General features: G+C 38.4%; 1 protein-coding gene across 4 annotated transcripts in view; it reads left to right on the top strand.

The window, feature by feature from the left end:
• PDE4DIP (phosphodiesterase 4D interacting protein) overlaps positions 1-18,850 on the top strand; it is a 194,668-nt gene that overhangs the window by 88,422 nt on the left and 87,396 nt on the right. For all 4 annotated transcript variants that reach the window (XM_072967889.1, XM_072967890.1, XM_072967888.1 and 1 more), the window contains exons 5-8: positions 7,197-7,273; positions 9,821-9,944; positions 10,145-10,293; positions 13,897-14,014. In XM_072967889.1, coding sequence (XP_072823990.1) covers positions 7,197-7,273; positions 9,821-9,944; positions 10,145-10,293; positions 13,897-14,014 — 468 coding nt within the window. The remainder of the gene's footprint in view (positions 1-7,196; positions 7,274-9,820; positions 9,945-10,144; positions 10,294-13,896; positions 14,015-18,850) is intronic.

Raw genomic sequence — 18,850 nt, 5'->3', positions numbered from 1 at the left:
CTGGTCTAATCTGAATCTATCACAAACCAGGAAGCCCTATGGATTCTACCTTTGAAATGTCTTTTGAGTTTTTCTCCCTGTACCTTTATGGCCTCAGACAGTTCCCATTCCTGTTCTGGTCGGTCAGCCTCTTGACTCCTTCATCTTCTTCACATCCATCTTCAATTGCTTCCTCAACACACACCTGATCATGGCAATATTTTGTCTAAAACTCCCTGAGGAGTTCCTGTTCTCTACTGGTTACCAGTCAGTCTTTTTCACATGACTTTCGTAACTAGTTGTGAACTATTTTCTATACTGATATCTCACTCCTTGTCACACACCAGGCCACTTAACCTTCACCGGACACTTCATGCACAACATCTCACCAAATTTTTGTTCATATTTTACTTCACTTGAGATGTTTTCATTTCCTTTTTTTGTTTGTCAAAATCTTGATTTTTGCTGCTTCACCTCAATAAAAATTGTGCCCTTCATAGATTTACCCATCAGAACCCCCTCTCATCTTAAGCAAACCCAATTTTTGAAAATCCAGTTTTATGATAAAGGCAGCCTATTGTTTTAAAAAAATTCTCCCAACATAATTAAAAAATAATTAAATCCCCCTGTCTGGGGTAGGGTATAGCTCAGTAGTAGAGTGCATGCTTAGCATGCTTGAGGTCCTGGATTCAATCCTCAGTACCTCCAATGAAAAAATAAATAAGTGAAAATAAGTAAATAAATATAAATACCTACCCCCTGAAAATAATGTTTTTAAATAAAAAAATGAAGTAACTTAAAAAAAATCCCCAGGCATATTTAAAATACAGTTCTGTATTAGCAATTTGGTTTTCAGGAACAGACCTATATCAGTCAGAAGAAATTATTATTTTTTCTTTTTTTGAATTCTCTTTTTATTGAAGTATAGTCAGTTTGTAATGTTGTGTCAATTTCTGGTGTACAGCATAGAGTTTCAGTCATACATATACATGCATATGTTTGTTTCCATATTCTTTTTCATCATAGGTTACTGCAAGATATTGGATATAGTTCCTGTGCTATACAGTATGAACTTGTTGTTTACCTACTTTATATGTAGTAGTTAGTATCTGCAAATTTCAAACTCCCAGTTTATCCCTTTCCACCCCTTTTCCCCTCTGGTAACCGTAAGTTTATTGTGTCTGTGAGTCTGTTTCTGTTTTATAAATAAGTTCATTTGTCTTTTTTTTTTTTAGATTTTACATGTAAGTGATATCATAGAGTATTTTTTTTTCTCTTTCTGGCTTCCTTCACTTAGAATGACAATCTCCAGGTCCAACCATGTTGCTGCAAATAGCATTGTTTTATTTTTTATGGCCGAGTAGTATTCCATTGTATATATATATACCAGTCATCTGTCAATGGACATTTAGGTTGTTTCTACGTCTTGGCTGTTGTAAATCGTGCTGCTGTGAACACTAGGGTGCATGTGTTTTTTTGAATTACATTTTTCTTTGGATATATGCTAAGGAGTGGGATTGCTGGATCACATGGTAAGTTTACTCTTAGTGTTTTAGGGAACCTCCATACTGTCCTCCATAGTGGCTGCACCAATTTACATTCCCACCAACAGTATAGGAGGGTTCCTTTTTCTCTACACCCTCTCCAGCATTCATTATTTGTAGACTTCTTAATGACGGCCGTTCTGACTGGTGTGAGGTGATATCTCATTGTAGTTTGAATTTGCATTTCTCTAACAATTAGTGATGTTGAGCATCTTTTCATGTGCCTGTTAGCCATCTGGATGTCTTCTTTAGAGAGATGTCTATTTAGATCTTCTGCCCATTTTTTGATTTGGATTGCTTGTTTTTTTGATATTAAGCTGTATGAGCTGTTTGTGTATAATTTGTAAGTTACTCCCTTGTCGATCACACCTTTTGCAAGTATTTTCTCCCATTCTGTAGGCTGTCTTTTCGTTTTGTTGCTGGTATCCTTAGCTGTTCAAAAGCTTTTAAGTTTAATTAGATTCCATTGGTGTATTTTTGCTTTTATTTCCATTACTCCAGGAGCCAGTTTGAAAAGAATATTGCTGTGATTTATGTCAAAGAGTGTTCTGCCTATGTTTTCCTCTAGGAGTTTTATAGTATCTGATCTTACATTGAGGTCTTTAATCCATTTTGAGTTTAATATTGTATATGGTGTTAGAGAATGTTCTAATTTCATTCTTTTACAGATGGCTGTTTAGTTTTCCCAGCACCACTTATTGAAGAGACTGTTTTTTCTCCATTGTATATTCTTGCTTCCTTTATTGTAGATTAGTTGACCATAAGTGTGTGGGTTTATTCCTGTTCCATTGATCTGTGTGTCTGTTTTTGTGCCAGGATCACACTGCTTTGATTATTGTAGCTTTGTAGTATAGGCTGGAGTCAGGGAGCATGATTCCCTGAGCTCCATTCTTCTTTCTCAAGATTCTTTTGGCTCTTCGGGGTCTTTTATGTTTCCATACAAATTTTAACATTTTTCTTCCAGTTTTATGAAAAATGTCATTGGTAATTTGATAGGGATTGTACTGAATCTGTATATTGCCTGGGGTAGTATGACCATTTTAGCAATATTGATTATTCTAATCCAAGAACACTGTATATCTTTCCACCAATTTGTGTTGTCTTCAATTTCTTTCATCAGTGTCATAGTTTTCATAGTGCAGGTCTTTTGCCTCCTTAGATATGTTTATTCCTAGGTATTTTATTCTTTTTGATGCAATGATAAATGGGAATGTTTCCTTAATTTCTTTTTCTGCTATTTCATTGTTAGTGTATAGAATGCAACTGATTTCTGTATATTAATTTTGTATCTGGCAACTTTACCAAATTCACTGAGGAGCTCTAGTAGTTTTCTGGTTGCTTCTTTAGGATTTTCTATGTATAGTATCATATCTTCAGCAAACAATGACAGTTTTACTTCTTTTCCAATTTGGATTCCCTTTATTTCTTTTTCTTGTCTGATGGCTGTAGCTAGGACTTCCAAAACTATGTTGAATAAAAGTGGCAAGAGTGGGCATCCTTGTCTTGTTCCTGATCATAGAAGAAATGCTTTCAGCTTTTCACCATTTAAGTTATGATGTTAGCTGTGAGTTTGTCATATATGGCCTTTATTATGTTGAGGTATGTTCCCTTTATGCCCACTTTCTAGAGCATTTTTATCATAAATGGATGTTGAATTTTATCAAAACCTATTTCTGCATCCATTGAGATGATCACATGATTTTTATTCTTCAGTTTGTTAATGTGGTATCTATATCATATTGATTGTTTTGTGGATATTGAAAAATCCTTGCATCCCTGGGGTAAATCCCACTTGATCATGGTGTATGATGATCTTTTTAATGTATTGTGGGAGTTGATTTGCTAGTATTTGTTGAGGATTTTTGCACCTATATTTGTAAGTGATATTGGCCTGTAATTTTCTTTTATGTGATATCTTTGTCTGGTTTTGTATCAGGGTGATATGGCCTCATAGAATAAGTTTGGAAGTGTTCCTTCCTCTGTAATTTTTTGAAATAGTTTCAGACGGATAGATGTTAACTCTTCTCTGAATGTTTGGTAGAATTTACCTGTGAAGTGATCTGGCCCTGGACTTTTGTTTGTTGGGAGTTTTTAAATTACTGACTTCATTTCAGTACTGGTAATTGATCTATTCATGTTTTCTATTTCTTCCTGGTTCAGTCATGGCAAAGTGTACCTTTCTAAGAAATTGTCCATTTCTTCTAGGTTGTCCTTTTTGTTGGTATATAGTTGCTCATAGTAGACTCTTATGACTCCTTGTATTTCAGTGGTATCAGTTATAACTTCTTTTTGATTTCTGATTTTATTAATTTGGGCCCTCTTCCCTTTTTTCTTGGCGAGTCTGACCGAAGGTTTATCAATGTTATCTTCTCATAGATCCACCTTTTAGTTTCATTGACCTTTTCCATTTTATTTTATTTATTTTTTCATCTCTATTTCATTCATTTCTGTTCTAATCTTTAGCTTTCTTTCCATCTGCTAACTTTGGGTTTCGTTTGTTCTTCTTTCTCCAGTTGCTTTAGGTGTAAGTTTAGGTTTCTTATTTGAGATTTTTCTTGTTTCCTGAGGTAAGCTTGTATTGCTATAAACTTCCCTCTGAGAACTGCTTTTGCTGTGTCTCAGAGGTTTTCGGTCGTTGTGTTTTTGTTTTCATTTGTCTCTAAGTATTTTTTGATTTCCTCATTGATTTCTTCAGTGATCCACCGGTTGCTTCGTAGCATATTGTTTAGCCTTCACGTGTTTACAGTTTTTGCAGTTTTTTTCTGTAGTTGATTTCTTTTTTTTAAATTTTTTATTGAGTGATAGTCATTTTACAATGTTGTGTCAAATTCTAGTGTAGAGCGCAATTTTTCAGTTATACATGAACATATATATTCATTGTCATATCTTTTTTTTGCTATGAGCTACCACAAGATCTTGTATATATTTCCCTGTGCTATACAGTATAATCTTGTTCATCTATTCTGCATTTTAAAATCCCAGTCTGTCCCTTCCCACCCTCCCACCCCCTCTGTAGTTGATTTCTAATCTCATAGCATTGTGGTCAGATAAGATGCTTGATATGGTTTCAGTTTTCTTAAATTTGCTGAGGCATGCTTTGTGGGCCAGCATGTGATCTGTTGTGGACAATGTTCTGTGTGCACTTAAGAAGAATGTGTATTCTGCTGCTTTCAGATGAAATGCTCTATGGATATCAATTAAGGCCATCTGGTCTGATTCGTCATTTAAGGCCTGCGTTTCCTAATTGATTTTCTGTCTGGATGATCTGTCCATTGATGTAAGTGGGGTATTAAGTTCCCACACTATTACTGTGTTATTGTAAATTTCTCCTTTTATGTCAATAGTTGCTTTATGTATCGAAGTACTTCTATGCTGGGTGCATATATATTTACGATTGTTACATCTTCTTCTTGGAATGATCCCTTGAGCATTATGTAGTGTCCTTCTTTGTCTCACAATCTTTATTTTAAAACCTATTTTGTCTGGTAGTAAGTATTGCTACTCCAGCTTTCTTTTGGTTTCTATTTGCATGGGATATCTTTTTCGTCCCCTAACTTTCAGCCTGTATGTGTCTCTAGATCTTAAGTGGGGTCTCTTGTAGATAGCATATGAATAGGTCTTGTTTTTGTATCCATTCAGCTAGTCTGTGCCTTTTGGTTGGAGTATTAAATCCATTTGCATATAAGGTAATTATCAATATTTATGTTCTTATTGCCATTTAGTTAATTGTTTTGGATTTGTTTTCGTAGGCTTTTTTCCCCTTGTTTTTGTTCTCTTCTCTTGTGTTTTGATGACTATAGAGTCACATTTGGATTCCTCTTTCTTTTTTGTGTGTATATCTATTATAGATTTTTGGTTTGTGGTTACATGAGGTTTTGGTACAGAAGACTATATATACATAATTGTTTTAAGTTGCTGATATCTTAATTTCAAATGCATTTTAGATACCCTGTATTCATACCCTCCTCCCCTCATGATTACTTTTCTTGTTTCTAGTTGTGGACTTTTTTTTTTCTGACCTAGAGAAGTTCCTTTAACATTTGTTGTAAACTATTTTGGTGGTGCTGAATTCTTTTGACTTTTGCTTATCTGTGAAGCTTTTTATTTCTCCACCAAATCTGAATGAGAGCCTTGCTGGGTAGAGTATTCATGGTTGTAGGTTTTTCACTTTTATCACTGTAAATATATGATGCCACTCCCTTCTGATCTGTAGAGTTCTGAAAAATCAGCTGATAATCTTGTGGGAGTTCCCTTGTATATTATTTGTTGCTTTTCTCATGCTGATTTTAATATTTTTTCCATATCTTTAATTTTTGTCAATTTGATACTGTGTGCCTCAGTGTGTTCCTCTTTGGGTTAATCCTGTGTGGGACTCTCTGTGCTTCCTGAACTTAGGTGACTGTTTCCTTTCCCAAGTTAGGGAAGTTTTTAACTATTATCTCTTCAAATAATTTCTCAGGTCCTTTCTCTCTTCTCTTTTCTGGGACTCCTATAATGCGAATATTAGTGTGCTTCATATTATCCCCAAGGTCTCTTAAACTCTCCTCATTTCTTTCCATTCTTTTCTCTGTTTTTTGTTCTATGGTAGTGATTTCCACCACTCTGTCTTCTAGCTTACTGATCCATTCTTCTGCCTCATTTAGTCTATTCTTGGTTCCTTCTAGTGTGTTACTCATTTCAATAATTGTATTCTTCAGCTCTATTTGGGTGTTCTTCATATTTTCCAACTTGTTGCTAAAAACTTTGCTATGTACATCTACTCTCCTCTTGAGTTCTCCGATCATCTTCACAGTCATTAATCTAAACTCTCAGGTAGATTGCCTATCTCCTCATCACTTACTTCCTTTTCTGAGATTTTTTATCTTCTGCCTTTGCTTGGAACATATTTCTCTACCATCTCATTTTGTCTAAATTTCTATTTGTATTTTTATATAGGTTAGTTATGTTTCTTGACCTTGGAGAAGTGGCCCTTTGTAAGAGACATCCTGTGTGTCCCAGCAGTGTGCTCTCCCCTTGTCATTCAAGGGCCAGGGTCCAGTTGGCCCCAGGCTAGAGACTGGCCTGCGTTTGACTCCTTCCACTGGCTGTGGGATTGTTGTTGTCTTACTTCTGGTATCTGCCCCTGGTGGGTGAGGCTGGACTAGAGGCTTGTGTGGGTTTCCTGGCAGGAGGAGTCAGTGCTGCCCACTACTGGGTGAAGCTTGATCCTGGACCTCTGGTGAGTAGAGCCTTGTCTAGATGCATGTCTAGAGGTGGCTGTGGGCTCAGGATGTCTGCTGATGGGTTGTGATTTTGTTATAATCTTGAGAGGAAGCGAACTCGTGGTCCTACTACTCCACCATCTTGACCAGAAGTTTGAAGTTATTTTTATATGCACTTTGTCCTCTGCTGCTTTGGAGAGTGAACAGGCTTGGGCAGTGTTCATCATCCAGGGGCAGTGATGAACCAGGTGGGAGAACAGATTAGTAGCTCTGGGACGTTTTGACACTGTACAGTTTATTCATCTTTGACTAGGTTACAGATCTATTTGAGTCCTCATTTATGCCAAGGTCTATGAAGAGGGCTAAGATGAGATGAGAATCTGTGGAGTAATGCAAGACTCAAGTAGGAACTTGGTTCCAGGATAGAGGGTCTATGGCAGTTAATGATGATTAATTCCTGTGTGCTTTGCAGAACATCGAGCTGAAGGTTGAAGTAGAGAGCCTGAAACGAGAACTCCAGGACAAGAAACAGCATCTGGACAAAACATGGTGAGTGGCAGTTTGAACTAGTTGAGCTCTTGGTCCTTTCCAGAGTCTGGCTCATTAACTGAGAGCAGTAGGTTTGGAACCAAATTCCTCAACCTTGTCTCCAGTATTTGAATATTGCATCCAATTCAGGAACTGAAACAATGTGCTTTCTTTCCCTTGGGCTCTTTGCCTGTTACTAAGTCTGAGAGACCTGGATATAGATTGGTAAATTCATCGGACCCAAGCTTATAAACTTCCTCAATAATCTACTGATGACATCAAGGGCTGACATAGAGTTTGGGGGAAATGGGCACTCTCATATATTGCTTGTGAGAGTGTGAATTGTGCTAACATTTTTGGAATGTAGCACTACCTATCAAAGTAAAAAAATAAGCATTTCCTTTGATCAAATAATCCCTACAAGGATTCTAGTCCTCACAAATAAAAGTATGGATATGAAAGGATAAATGTATAATGATATTTGCATCATTATTTGTAATGGCAAAAAAAATTGGAGCAACTATTTATCAGTAGGGCAGTGGTTAAAGACATTTTGATATTAACACTGTGGAACATTATGCAGTCATTAAAAAGAATGAGTTAACTCTGTATTATTATCCTGATGGAATGTTCCTGATAGACTGAGTAAGAGGAAAAAGTATTGGTTGATGCTTATAGTATAAACCCCTTTGGGTAAAGACAAACAGTCTATATGTACATGTATTTGCTTGAATATAGAAAAAAAAACTGCAGGGTTACATACAAAACTCTTAAACATTGCTTGTATCAGGGGAATGAGATTGGAGTTTGTGCGAGGGGTAGGCGTATTTTTTTTTTCTTTCTTTACTTCTGTATTGTTAGGATGGTTACTTTTATAATTTATAGTTTTTATAATTCAGAAATTCTTAGTTTTAAATGACAAGTGTTGAAATTGTTATTAAAAATAATTTTCAGATTATATCATAAACTCAGTACACATTCAGTCTGACCTGGCATTCCTTCTATCTCTGCAGTATTTCTTGATACTTAGAATGATAGTCCAGCAATATCAGAATACTCAGACTAGACTCAACTATATACAACATGCTGGTATTATTAAATACTTACTAAGGCATAGGTGAGCTAACATATTTTAGGAAAACTTACAATAACAATTGAGTTATAAATCTTGAGATTTGTGTAGTGCTTTATTAAAAAATTTATGTCATTTCAACTTAATTAGGTGGCATTAGCCTATTTTTGGAAATGAGAAAACTAGGGTACAGAGTGTTAAAGTGTTCTCAAATGAGTGGCAGAGCCCACATCTTCTGGAATCAAGTTCAGGGCGCTTCTGACTTCACAACAGCTGTAGCCTATTAAATCAGGCATTCCTGGCTGAGTTACTAAGAAAATATGTAACTTCCAATCTCAAGATATTGTAGTTAGCTGTTGTCTGTTGCATTCATCAAGGAAATAGGGAGTCAAAGTAAAAGTTGATGATTCCTGAGGTCTGCGTATTTAGGGGTCTTAGGTTATTCCCTTGACTTGTGTCACTTGTACAGCCAAGTCCCTGCTACCCCCAAGCGGCTGTATAATTACATGGGAGCTTCAGATAAATACAGCGTCTGGGACAATGCTGAGTAGTGTCCCCATAACCTTTAGGGAAGCTCCATTTGGTCATCATGGACACAACCTTCTGAGCCAAATATTAAAGTACTACTGGGCTTGGATAGAGCAGCTTTGATTTATCATGAGTCCACGAAGGTTCAGTATTGTTCTCTGCCCTGAGAATAAGAAGATGGTCCACGGTTCTCAACAAATGGCTTAAAACAGGAATAAAACCAAACCGGAATTAAGATCACTCAGCACCTGATACTGCCCCCAAATTTGTAATCCTCAGACATCCAAAGACAGCTGTTGTGAGCTATAAATAAGCTGGTGATACCTTACCCGCTTCAAGCTAGTGCCAGGACACTCATTCCTAAGGACCTCAGAGAAGGAAAGCTGGGCCAGAACCCGGTCCATAGATTAAATGTCTGCTTTCTGCATGGGGCCATGGGAAAACTGGATAGAACTCTGGGTCGGTAGCCCAGGTTCAGGACAGTCTGTGGGTCATTGGCTGTAAAGGAGGAGAACATTTCTGTCCAAATGGATATTCCTTTTCAGCAACCTAAATGGAAAGAACACTCTAAATTCAAACAGCAAGAAAGGCAAGGGACTAGCAAAGCCCTCTGGGAGAGCAGTCTAAGTGGAAGAGCCCAGGGACAGGGGATGGTGACCATGGATGCTGAGTTCTAAACCGTTTGATGACCCTCTGCCTTCCAAATGAAAGGTTCTCCTCTTGAAACCATAGCAATAACAAAGCCTCTAGGGAGTCGAGTATATTCTGATTGACAAGCAAGAAAAAGATTAGAGTTCCTGAAAGATTACCTGAAAAGTTGCAAAGAGCATTTCTATAAATAATTGCAGAGGGAAAAAATGCTTCATGTTCCTTCTTGTCAGTGTGACTGAATTCCTGAGACAACTCTAATGGGTCCACTCACTGACTTACATGACTGGCTCTGACTGGCTCATGCTCTGTGGTTTTAGCGCTGATGTGGAAAATCTCAACAGCCATAATGAAGCTGAGCTCCGGCGCCAGTTTGAGGAGAGACAGAAGGAGACGGAGCATGTTTACGAGCTCCTGGAAAATAAGATCCAGCTTCTGCAGGAGGTGAGTGGGCGTTCTGGAGGTCCAAGGCCAGGGGGTCCTCTTTTGCCTCTTTCCCTACTGCTCTGCCTCCTGGCAGGCACTTTTCCCCTCCCCCTGTTCCTCCCCAAACTCATCAAGTGGGTTTTCGGGCTCTTAGTCTAGGTGGGGACTTTGCAGCCCTTCAGTTTTTATTCTTTCTGATTTTTTTTTCCTTTTTGCAGGAATCCAGGCTAGCAAAAAATGAAGCTGCACGGATGGCAGCTCTGGTGGAAGCAGAGAAACTGAAGGGAGTTACCAAGGACAGGGGAGAGGAACCTGGACACCAGGTCAAGTCCAACCAGTACACCGAGGCCCTGGCCCAGAGGGACAAGTAGGTGCCTTTTGTGTTCTGTCTGCGGCTGTGTTTTGCCTTCTCTCAAGGCTGAGAGTCTAGCAGCTGCGTTGCTCCCTTTAAGGGCTTATGGTGGACTGTCAGCACTTCTAAGACTTTATGGTGCCTACAAAGAATTTCTTTTCAGGGTTGAGTCTTTAACGGTATCCATTAACAGAACTAACTTATTGGCAACCAGGAGACTTAAGTAGGTATAAGCAGAACATGGCAGTGTCGACGAAAAGTCAAACAACAATCGAGCTAAGAAAAAAGAAAAGAGAATTTTATTCGAGCCAAATTGAGGATTAAAACCTGGGAAACAGATTCTCAGCAGCTCTGAGAACTGCTCCATTGATCTGGAGTTAGAGATGCAGTTTTATACATTTTTAAGAATTTATGTATCATACTGACAGGTTAGCTTTGTGCACACAGTTCATCAAAGTTTTTTTTTTTTTTAGTCAGCTGTGCATCTACAGAACAAACCTTTGGTCAATGTGATCCCTTGTATGAGATGAAAAGGAAATATTAATCATAGAATTTTTCTCAAAGGTTGATTTCATCCCTGTGCTTTGAGGAGGCCTAGTTAATATAGAAAGCAGAAGCACACTGCACACTGGGAAAGGCCGATCACAAACGGGCACATCATTTGTTTTTTCTTTCTGTCTAGTTCGACTATCCTGCCATAGAAAATTTATGATTTTTTCCTCATCAGTGGCAAACAAAAGACATGGATTCACTTATTCCCATTTATTGAGCATCTGGTATATGCCAGATACTGGGCTGAGCACTGAGGTGGCAGAGATAAAAGACCCTTTTCTTCTCAGCATGGAACATGTTCCACAATTTTAATAAGTTCTCTGATAAAAGTAACACAGGATGCCCGGGTGGCATTTAGGATTGTCATCTATTCCAGACTAAAAGAGCGAGGTGGAAGTTTCCTGGAAGGGCTGAAATCTGAGGTGAGTTTTGAAGAATGAATAGGAGTTAGAAGAAACAGTGTAGGAAGTGGTTGAGGAGGGGAAGTATTCTCTACAGGAAGAGAAAGCGTGATGGGAAGACACAGGGAAGGGATGTTTCAAGACCAGCAATTAGCTCTACACAACCAGAGCAGAGGGTCCGGGGAAAGCCAGTGAGAGGTAAGCTGTACTGGGAACAGGGGGTCTGACTGTGCTGGCTTTGTAAGTAATAAGGGTAAGTGGTAAGTAAGTGGGCAGTGGTTGAGGCCACCTCTGTGTCTCAGTTATTACAGCAACTTCCTAATTTCTGTTTACCTCCAGTCCTACCCTCTCCATTCCATCCCAGTCTAACAATTCAGAGCATTTTTGAAGAGGAAAATTCAACAGTGTCAAAGTGACAGCTTAGCCTCTTCGATGCATGATACTATGGTGGCATAAGAAGCCTCAAGTGGTTTTTAGCTGAATAGGTAGAAAACACACAGTGTACACACAGTGACCAAGGTGATCTTTCTGAGACACAAATCTGATCATGTTATTGCAGAGCCATTTAAAAAGTTCTCCAACAGCTGTAGGAAATAAGAACACATTTGTTCTTCTTAGCGTGGCCAGCAAAGCCTATTATGACCTGACCCTTGATTTCTCCCAGGCTCACCCCCTACCATGACCCCTTCACCCTTCACTGATGCCAGACTCGATATAATAATGATGACTCAGCTTTGTTGAGCTCTTCCTGTACAGTTCAGCTGAGTACTTTACATTCTTGTTTAATTCTCCCATAACATTTAATTCTCTCATCAAATGAACAATCCTATGAGATAAGGATTATTACATTTTATAAATGAAGAAACTGGCATTTAGAGTGTTATGTGACATGGCTTCAGACATTGCTGGAATCCAGACCCTGAAGTAATGGTGTTTCCAGGAGCATATAATATGTCAGGTCTCTAGAATTTTGCTCATGTTCTTCCTTCCGTGGGAAACATCTGTATTTTCCCCTCCTAGTGGACTCCTCAACATTCTTCAAAACCCTCTAAGGCGTCTGTCATTACTTCTGCGAAGGCTTTTATGACAGCAAAATTAAGTCTTTATGTTGTTGCTTTGTTTTATATGCACATCCATTATTGTAGAATTCTCAGCGTGGAGTTGAATCTCCCCTGCTAGGTTCCCTGAGACTCTGTCTCATCTCTGTATTCCAATAAACACTTGTTAAACCAAAAAAAAAAAAAAAAGGAAGGGAAGGGAAGGAAGGAAAGAAAACATATGCACATCTGACAAACTGAGGATGTTCATATAAGATGGCCTTGAATAGCTTTGTAAAATAGGAGAATAGATCATCTGTGGAGACTAAGGGTCAAAGGGCTGAAGTGATGAGTGAGGTTTGAGGCTTGAGAGAAGCAGAGATGTGACAGCACAGATACTGTAGGGAATTTAATATAGAGTCCACATTCATCATCATAATTATCATTATGGCTTGAATCTGTATAATGTTTTTAAGTTTTTAAAGTTCTTTCTCATCCCTAAATCTTAGCTGATCCTCATACCTCAAATGAATGTATAATTTGCCTGTGAGACTCCTACTTGACTTTCTGGGACCCCTCACCTTTCTGCCAAACTGTTTTCTTCCCGAGGTGCTATCCCTGTCTTACACACTTACACAGGAATAACAGGCATACTTGGAAACATTTCGTCTAGTACCAGCACATCGTCCAAGGACAGGTATCTCTAGTACTCGAAGACTTACATACAGAGAAACAGCAGGGTATGCCTGGCACACAGTAGGTGATGAATAACTATTGATTTGAACCATGCTTTATGTACTTCCACACAGCACGCACAGTCTTGGACAACTTAATTCCGGTCTAAATTTCCAGCCTTTTCTCCAGCCGTTGTCTCTTCCCACCAGCCTTCCCCCTTTTTGCCTTCCAGTGACATTTCCCTATGTATCTTATATCTTCATGTCTTCCTTCCTTTTGTTTAAGCTTCTCCCTCTGAGCTTGGAAAATTACCCAGTCTTCAAAATCTCCTCTCCTGATCTTCCCCCAGACTCTTCTCAAGTCAAATCAATCACTTCTTCTTTATCTTTCTTCCTGCAGCTCCATGACCACACGGTGTACTCTATGGTATATACCTCTGCTGTGGTAGCACTTACTGAATTCTGTTACTGTTATTTGTTTATATAGCCGTTCCTCCCCACTCCCAACTCTTGGTACACAAACCGAAAGAATTTAAGTTTCTACAGAGCAAAGATTGCACGTTTTCCATCTTTATATTCCCAGTATTTGGTATGTGCACTGAATTATATATACATAATGGTTATCTAATAATTGTTTTTTGAATGGAGTAACAGTAACATCTAAAAAAAATAAAAACCACCCACAACTCTGACCCTTGTTTGAAGAGTTTTATGCCTATGGTCTATAGATCCATGGAATGGCTTTAGGAGGTCAATGTAAGCAAAAAATCATTTGTGTATCTATCTGGGGACTGGGGTAGATAATACATGGCTTACTGAAGAAAACTACCCAAGAGTTTGATGACTCAGAAAGGTAGAAACTTACTGAACTGGACCATGCTATCTTTGGAGTGGGCTGAGAAGTAAAGGTAATATTAGTGTCATGATAATTGTCCTTACTTTTTTCTGCTCCAGAAGAATCGAAGAACTGAGTCAGAGCCTGGCTGCCCAGGAGAAGCTTGTGGAACAACTATCGCAGGAGAAACAGCACCTGCTAGAACTGTTGGAGGAGCCAGCCACCATGGACGTGCAGGTGAGGTCTGGGCTGTCCTTCCTGAGGCACTTGCCTCTTGCTTTCACGAGCTCTTCTTTTAAAAAATATATACATCTACGTGTATTCACTTTCTATTGCTGTGGGAAAAATTACTATGAACTTAGTGGTTCAAAACAACGTACACTTACTACCCCATAGTTTCTATGGGTCAGTAGTCCAGGCATGGCTTAGCTGGGTTTTCCGCTCAGGGTCTCCTGGGTCTGAAATCAAGATGTCAGCTGGGCTGCTTTCTTGGCCGGAGAGCTCACTTAGGGAAGGATCCACTTCTAAGCTCCCTCTGGCTATTGGAAGAATATTTCCGTGTGACGGTAGAAGTTATGGCAGCTTGCTGCTGCTGCTGCTTTTTTTAATGGTGGTACTGAGGAGTGAACCCAGGTCCTCATGCATGCTAAGCTTTACCGCTGAGCTATACCCTCCCCACTGCAGCTTGCTTCTTCACAGCCAGCAGTGGTGAGAGACGGTCCCTTGCTTCTCTCACTTCTAGATACTCTTTTAAGAGGTTCAGCTGAACAAGTGAAGCCCATCGGTATACTACCCCTTTTGGTTAATTTAAAGTCAGCTGGGTAGGGACCTTAATTACGTCTGCAACACCTCTTCACTTTTGCCGTATAACATAACATGACTATGCAGTGATAGCCTATCACCTTTGTCATATTCTGTTGGTTAGAAGCAAGTTACAGCTCGTGCCACACTCAGGGAGTGGGGATTATACAGTGGTGTGGATACCGGAACGTGGAGATTTCGGTGGCCATCTTAGAATTCTGCCTGCCACGCTGAGTGGTGTATAATTATAGAGAATGTATGATGTGGTTTCAGTATGGAAGAGAGAACCATTGCTGTTGTGAAAATAATTGCATTAATCTGTATTGTTGTTCTTGGAGGTTGCCTCAGAGGAAACTCCTTTTCTTCACTCAACTTTTGTTTGTTTGTTTGTTTGCACCTAGTTGCTTCTACTTCTTCATAGCCTTTTTATGGAGCTAGATCATTTTTATCTACAATTTTAAAGGTTACTTTCCATTTACAGTTATTATAAAATATTGGCTGTATTCCCTGTGTTGTACAATTCATCCTTGAGCCTGTCTTACACCAAATAATTTGTAATTCCCACTCCCTCACCCCTATATTGCCCCTTCTTCCCCCTCTCCACTCGTAACCACAAGTGTGTTCTCTGTATGTGTGAGTCTGCTTCATTTTTGTTATATTCAATAGTTTGTTGTATTTTTTAGATTCCACATATAAGTGATATCAGTATAAGTGATGAGAGTATTTGTCTTTCTCTGTCTGACTTATTCTACTTAGCATAACACTATCCAAGTCCATCCATGTTTCTGCAAATGGCAAAATTTTATTTTTTATGGGTGAGTAGTATTCCATTGTGTATGTATACAGCACATCTCCTTTATCCAAGCATCTGTTGATGAACACGTAGGGTGCTTCCATACCTTGGCAATTGTAAATAGTGCTGCTATGAACATTGCAGTGCACATGTCTTTTTGAATTAGAGTTTTCTCTGGATATATGCCCAGGAGTGGGATTGCTGGATCATAAACTATATTTTTAGGTTTTTGAGAACCCTCCATACCGTTTAGCACGGTGGCTGAACCATTTTACATTCCCACCAACTGTGTAGGAGGGTTCACTTTTCTCCACATCCTTGCCAACATTTGTTATTTGTGGTCTTTTTGATGATAGCCATTCTCACAGGTGTGAGATGAGATCTCATTATGGTTTTGATTTGCATTTCCCTGATGATTAGCAGTGTCATGCATCCTTTCATGTGCTGTTGGTTATCTGCATTTCCTCTTTGGAAAAATGTCTATTGAGTTCTTCTGGCCATTTTTTAATTGGGTTGTTTTTTTCTTCTTTTTTGATGTTGAGTTGTATGAGCTGTTTATATATGTTGGATATTAACCCATTATTGGTCGTATCATTTGCAGATATCTTCTTCCAGTCAGTAGGTTGTCTTTGTTTTGTCAATGGTTTCTTTTGGTGTGCAAAAGTTTTTAAGTTATTTAGGTCCCATTTGTTTATTTTTGCTTTTATTTCCTTTATTTTAGGAGACAGAAAAAAAAATATTGCTTCGATTTATGTCGAGGAGTGTTCTGCCTATGTTTTCCTCTAGGAGTTTTATAGTCTCTGGTCTTACACTTATGTCTTTAATCCATTTTGAATTTATTTTTGTATATGGTGTTAGAGAATGTTCTGATTTCATTCTTACATGTAGCTGTCAACTTTTACTAAAAAGACACTTTCTGAACAAACCCTAGAATCTATCTGTGCCCAAGCAACATAAACAATTACCAGGTATTTTTACAAATCTTAGATCAATGACAAAGCAAAACGTGTGCAGTTTAATTTATTGGTCACATACATGAAGCTTGGAGTCAGGATAAAAAGAGCAGTGATAAGATTAGTTTAAAGCAGTGTTTCCCCACCTTTCCCATGTCATGGCTAAAATAGCAAATGATAGTATTTATAAGGTGTAGCAGTAAATGGATGGAGCTTCTCACTTGAAAGTGGCCAGCTGGGTGCCTGGGCTGCAGTGAGGGCAGGAGAAATCACTGTCTTGGCTTCACTGTAAACCTCTTGGACTGTGGATCCACTTTGGTTGGAAAGTTCTGGTTTACAAACTCAGGAAATGATGTGTATGCATGTAATTTGATAGATATGAGTAAAAATTAAAGTTCATAGGCTTTTTGCAAGATAAATATTAAAATATATGGAAGATTCAATAACATTTTTAAATTAGAAATAACTTGGCTGGGAATTAGGAGAATTGGATTTTTATCCTGATTCTTTCTGTATTAACTGTATGACTATGGATACATCGCTTCTCAGCCTCCACATGTATAAAATGGGAAAATTAGCCCAAATAATCTCCGAAGTTTCCTATAATTCTGACATTCTACTTTAATGAGTCTGGCGTCATTGGGGAAAGCGTACAGTCCGCAAAGCGAGCACTTTGAAAGAAAAATACTCATGTAAGTTCTGAAATAAAATTGTTCTCCTTGCCCTAGTTTTATATTTAGAGACACATACAGATATATTTATGTACATATAATTGTTTTTGTCAGTATCTTTGGTAAGCACCAAATTGGGTTTAAGTAGTTCAATATATGCAATGCTAATTCCATTGGGATTGGTTTCGTATCAGTTTTAAAACAGACTTGAAGAACAGAAGAATTATAATTTGAAAGAGACTAAATTATTTATAATCTATTGTAAAGGAATACCTAGAACAAGGTTAAGTCCAGCATCCAGAGGATAATAACATTGTGTGGGCAGAAAAAAGAGATGCATCGTCACGTAAATTGTACTAAATTGATATGCTTCATTACTGTTGCCTAGTACCTGTAAAAATGTATTGTTATTGCCTAACTCTTTGTGCATTTACAAACCTGATCACACTGTGCTATTAATTCTGTCAAGCACTGTTTCCCAGCCTTTTCCGCAGAAGGCTCATTTTCATAGGAAATGATTCTGTGTTTGTGTTACTCTGAAGTAAGTGACTACGGCTGGACATGGTTGGAGGTGGTTACCAGTGTCCACCTTCAGGCCCATCCACACCTGAGAGCAGAGAGGATGGCATCTCAGCACAGTGGTGGGCCACTTTGAGGAGCACTGGCTTGGAAACCCGGCTTTGTAAAGCTGTGCTTTAGGAAGCCTCTCAAATGTGGAGGAAAGAAAGCCTCTCACGGCTTACTTCCTAGTTTCTCCCTTTGAGTCTGCTTTTTGAAAGAGAAAACAAAATGAAAACAAAAACAAAAAAACAAGTAGGCACCAAGTACTGCTCAGTGTGCATAGAATTATTTTATATTCTCATTTCTAAAACAGTTCAGAGGCCTGGCCAGAGAGTGCAGCCTTCTAGCGAGCATTCAGATAATCCTCTGAAACCTTCCGTCTTTGAATGTGCGTTCAGATTCTAAAAGAAAGGAGATGGGTTTGATCACTGTGCTTCTAATCTTACATTCTATGGTCTAGACAGAAAGAAATACTGAAATGATTTATGTAGCATCTTGGGAGCGTTTAGCCATGCTGGTTCAGATTGACTTATGGAAGGATACAGAGTCAAGTCCCAGTTTAGAGAAAGAATTGTCCTTCACTAACCGATTCTAGTATGAAGTCTGCTGGATTTTTAACTCAGGAAGCAGAGTGTCATGAAAGAATGAGCTCAGGTCTTTTTGGAATTTGAGTGTCAGTGCTTTTTGGATGTATAACCTTGAACAAGTTATATAACCCTTCCGAGTACAGTTTCCTCCTCTGTAAAATAGGGATAAAAATATCTAGCATTCATCTACTTGTAAGGATTAGAAATAATATATTTGACGTGCCTAGCGTAGTGCTCAAAACATGGTATCTACTGTTATTATTATCCATATAAACAACCTGAAAGAGAGTAAGGCTTGTCTTAAAATGAGTAGTAGCTAAAAAAGACATGGTCAATAAGTCAGATATTGCAAACTTCACTCACATTGTAACTGTCTTTGTCTTATAAGAGACAGAGGTAAAATTATTAAGTATAGCAGTTATTTATTTATGAGATTAATGGTCACAATTCTCCCTCTGGACCTGTTAGCCCCACTCATAGAAAAACTGTTTTATAGACAAAGACTGAACTCACAATTGCCAGTTTGTATTATTGCTTGATCCCCAGAAAGACCACAACAGAGTGTGAATCATCCAGGGAACACCGTCACAATGAGAACTGTATCTCACTTTAATCTCCTAGACACAAAGAAATATTGACACATTTTCTGTAACATCTTGGGATCATTTAGTTACACTCAAATGGTTCAGACTGTTACAAGATAAAAC

This window comes from Vicugna pacos, chromosome 9 (assembly GCF_048564905.1).
Source record: "Vicugna pacos chromosome 9, VicPac4, whole genome shotgun sequence".
Classification (NCBI taxonomy): Eukaryota; Metazoa; Chordata; class Mammalia; order Artiodactyla; family Camelidae; genus Vicugna; species Vicugna pacos.
This window is presented reverse-complemented; position numbering and strand designations above follow the sequence as displayed.